The sequence below is a fragment of the Camelina sativa genome, unplaced genomic scaffold (genome assembly GCF_000633955.1).
Source record: "Camelina sativa cultivar DH55 unplaced genomic scaffold, Cs unpScaffold00727, whole genome shotgun sequence".
Taxonomy (NCBI): Eukaryota; Viridiplantae; Streptophyta; class Magnoliopsida; order Brassicales; family Brassicaceae; genus Camelina; species Camelina sativa.
The window spans coordinates 18,724-22,018 of NW_010921856.1; the positions used below are offsets into that span (position 1 = coordinate 18,724).

A 3,295-nucleotide genomic window follows, 5' to 3' on the forward strand; every position below is an offset into this window, starting at 1 on the left:
CATAAACAAATTAACGAAAGAAACAAATATCTACATGAGAACAAAGGAGCACCTTTCGATCCGACCTGTTACTCCTCTATTTAGTTCACCAACTAAGTAACAATAACGTATCAAACAAGAAAAAAAAACCGTTTTGAGAAAAAATTGTATACATAATAAACTCCAAAAGTTGTAACTTGGAAGATAAGGTAACTCAAATAATATAACTAAAAAGGATAACGAAGATGAATCCCAAAACCCTAGTTACAAATTTTCTCATCCTTGTCCTTGTACAAATCTCAAACTTATCGTTAGAGGTAAACTCGTTACGTGCGTACCACAAGAAGGACTATACATCAGAGTATAAGGTACGGCCAAATACGCTTGTACGAATGGTCATCACCAACGATCTCTTCGGTCTAAAGAATGGAAACGCGGGATTTGTATGCGCAAAGGGTGGCAATAAGGTATGGAAGAAGAGCAAACCAGGAGACCGGTACGTCGTGGTTGAGTTTAAGTATGACGGTAAGAATAGGCACACCTTCACGCATTGCCATCTCCGTTCTACTTTTGGGTTTGTCAACTTCCCGGTCAGCGTTCATCCAGACACCTCTGCTCAGTGTTATCCTAGCTACGTATGTGGTTATTCCGTTCGAAAAGATGGGGTTTTTTACAAGCCTGAGAAGAAGCTTTATCCATGGAAGAAGCACGAATGATTTAAGATCGTATTAACATATTGAGTATACATTGTAACGTATGGGTGAAACATGTTGTATAAAAACATTTTTTTTTCCTTTTTGTAACGTATAATTTACTTTCAAACAATGATTATCTTTGTTTGTTCTATTGTATATGATTTGGAGCTTAATTAAGGTAACATAGCAAAATGACTTCAAAAATATTGAAGTTGTCAAATATAAATTAGTTAATCATATTATCTAAAACTAGTTTAATATTTAAATTAAAATTAAAAATAAGATAATATTTTAATAATGCATATTTTAGAGTTTTCAAAAATTTTACTATATGAAAATTTATTATATAGTTGAGGATCCAGAGAATAATTAATTTTGTTTCTCGTCCAATATCTGAATTTTAATCCCAAAATGAGTAGTTAATCTGGATTCCATCGATTTATGTATAAAAACATGCTATTATAAACATCTTTTTGTGTACATGAAACATAAGTTATAATTTGCTTGACAAAGATACACAGTACGGAGTCGAACATCCATCAAGCTCGCTGGATTTTTTTTGTGAAGCTTCTTTAGAAGAGACTCCCTCTCTTCTTCTTACGTCATATCCAAAAAAATTCACTAATGTTGGATATGGGCCTTGCCCCCAACATTTTTAAAGCCCAAACAGAAGATTCTGAAGAGATTTTGGGCCAAGAGTCTTGGATCAGGCCCAACAGGCCGCAGGGGCAAAATCGTCATTTTACCCGAAGACAGAAGAAACCCTAGATCAAGGTCCCACTATAAATACCTGACATCATTGTCAGGAAAAGGGATCCGAATTTTGGTCAATTAGAGAGAGAAAAGGCTGTTAATTTCGTATTAAGCATTTGAGCTCCCTAATTGTCATTTTCTGTAAACCCTTTCTGAAAAATTCTTACGTTAAATAAAAGGGCCAGATCCGATTCATCCCACTTTACTCTTTACCATTTGTATTGTCGATTTCATACATCAACAATTTGGCGCCCACCGTGGGGCTGAACGAGATCCTTTCATTTTGACGAGAAGAATTTGAAGAACAAGGCGTTTTCAGAAAACCAGAAGCATGTCTCAGACCAATCACTCAAGCGACGAAGGCGTGAACTCCTCCCCAGCCCGCGACGTGTCTCCTCCACGCACCGTATGGGGGCGCACCCGTGCGAGGACCAACCAACTCCAAGGCGTCAACAGACCCGAAGCAATTACGGGCGAGGACGCAACGCTCACTGACCGCGCAGCCATAGGCGCTACGCGTGTCGCTCCCACCATTGGCGTAGCCGCAAGCGTTACGTTTCTTGTTCGTGAAACCACTAGAGACGATCCAACTGACCGTGAAGCCGTAGGCGTTACGCGTGTCGCTCCGACAAATGGCGGAACCAATGGAGCAATCCTTCCTGATCGAGTAGCTGTTGAAGACGCTCCAAATGGCCGCGAAGATATGGGCACTACGCGCGACATTTACCCCCGTCGATCGTCCAGACACCTGAAAATCAGTCAGGCCGCACTTGACGAAGCTGTACGTAGAACCTTGGATAAGATGAGCGGTCAAGCGGCACAGATAGAATTGCAAGGACGCAATGGCCATGCAAGGCATCATCAGCGACAGGAGGATGACGCGTTGGCACCACGCACTCCGCGAGCTGACCTCAACGCTCCGCAAGCTGACCTCAACGCTCCGCGAGCTGACCTCAACGCTCCGCGAGCTAACCTCAACACTCCGCGAGCTGGCATCAACGCTCCGCGAGCTGACCTCTATGCTCCGCGAGCTGACCACCATGCTCCGCAAGCTAACCATCACACCGCTAACATACCGAGAGCTGAGCACAACGCTAATGGAAGGCCCCGTCTCTCGTCGATCATCGTCGGACCCAATGGCGAGCAGCCAAGGGTACATTTTCAGGCCAGCCAGGTCTCCGCAGATCAGCGTGCTGATCCAAGTCGCTCCGAGAACGCTGAGAATCACGCGCTACGGCAAGAACTTCAGCAGATGCAAGCCCAGCTGCAGACGCTTACGACTCAGATGCACAGAGCAACGAGCGGAGCCCCGGAACTCGAGACTGTATTAGCGGAGGCGCGACGCTCGCCCTTCACCACAAAAGTATCAGGCGTCAGAGTAAGACGCAATCCCGATACCAACAAAAACAAGCCAATACCGTACGACGGCAAGGGGGATCCCACTATCTTCTTGAAGTCTATGTCTATCCATATTGGTAGTTCATACTTTTCTCCCGAGGAGGAGGACGCGGGAAGTTGTCAACTGTTCGTCGAAAGCTTAACCGGGGAAGCATTGAACTGGTTTTCAAAGCTCAAGGCCAATTCGATCGATGGTTATGAAGCACTCACAACTGCCTTTCTTCAGCATCACCAATGTTTCATGCACGTCCCTGCGTCAAACGCCGAATTATGGAGAATGCGTCAAAAGCCCAACGAGTCGCTGCAAACTTTCATGGCAAGATTCAGAGGAGTTGTAACCCAGCTCGCCATCAGCGACGAATNCACCATGCTCCGCAAGCTAACCATCACACCGCTAACACACCGAGAGCTGAGCACAACGCAAATGGAAGGCCCCGTCTCTCGTCGATCATCGTCGGACCCAATGGCGA

At 44.8% G+C, this 3,295-nt stretch overlaps 1 protein-coding gene across 1 annotated transcript; it reads left to right on the plus strand.

Annotated features, from left to right (window-relative positions):
* The first annotated feature begins 224 nt into the window (after window positions 1–224).
* On the plus strand, window positions 225–695 carry LOC104773895. Its single transcript, XM_010498564.1, has one exon. The coding sequence runs from the start codon at window positions 225–227 to the stop codon at window positions 693–695; it is 471 nt and encodes a 156-aa protein (XP_010496866.1).
* The last annotated feature ends 2,600 nt before the right edge of the window (window positions 696–3,295 follow it).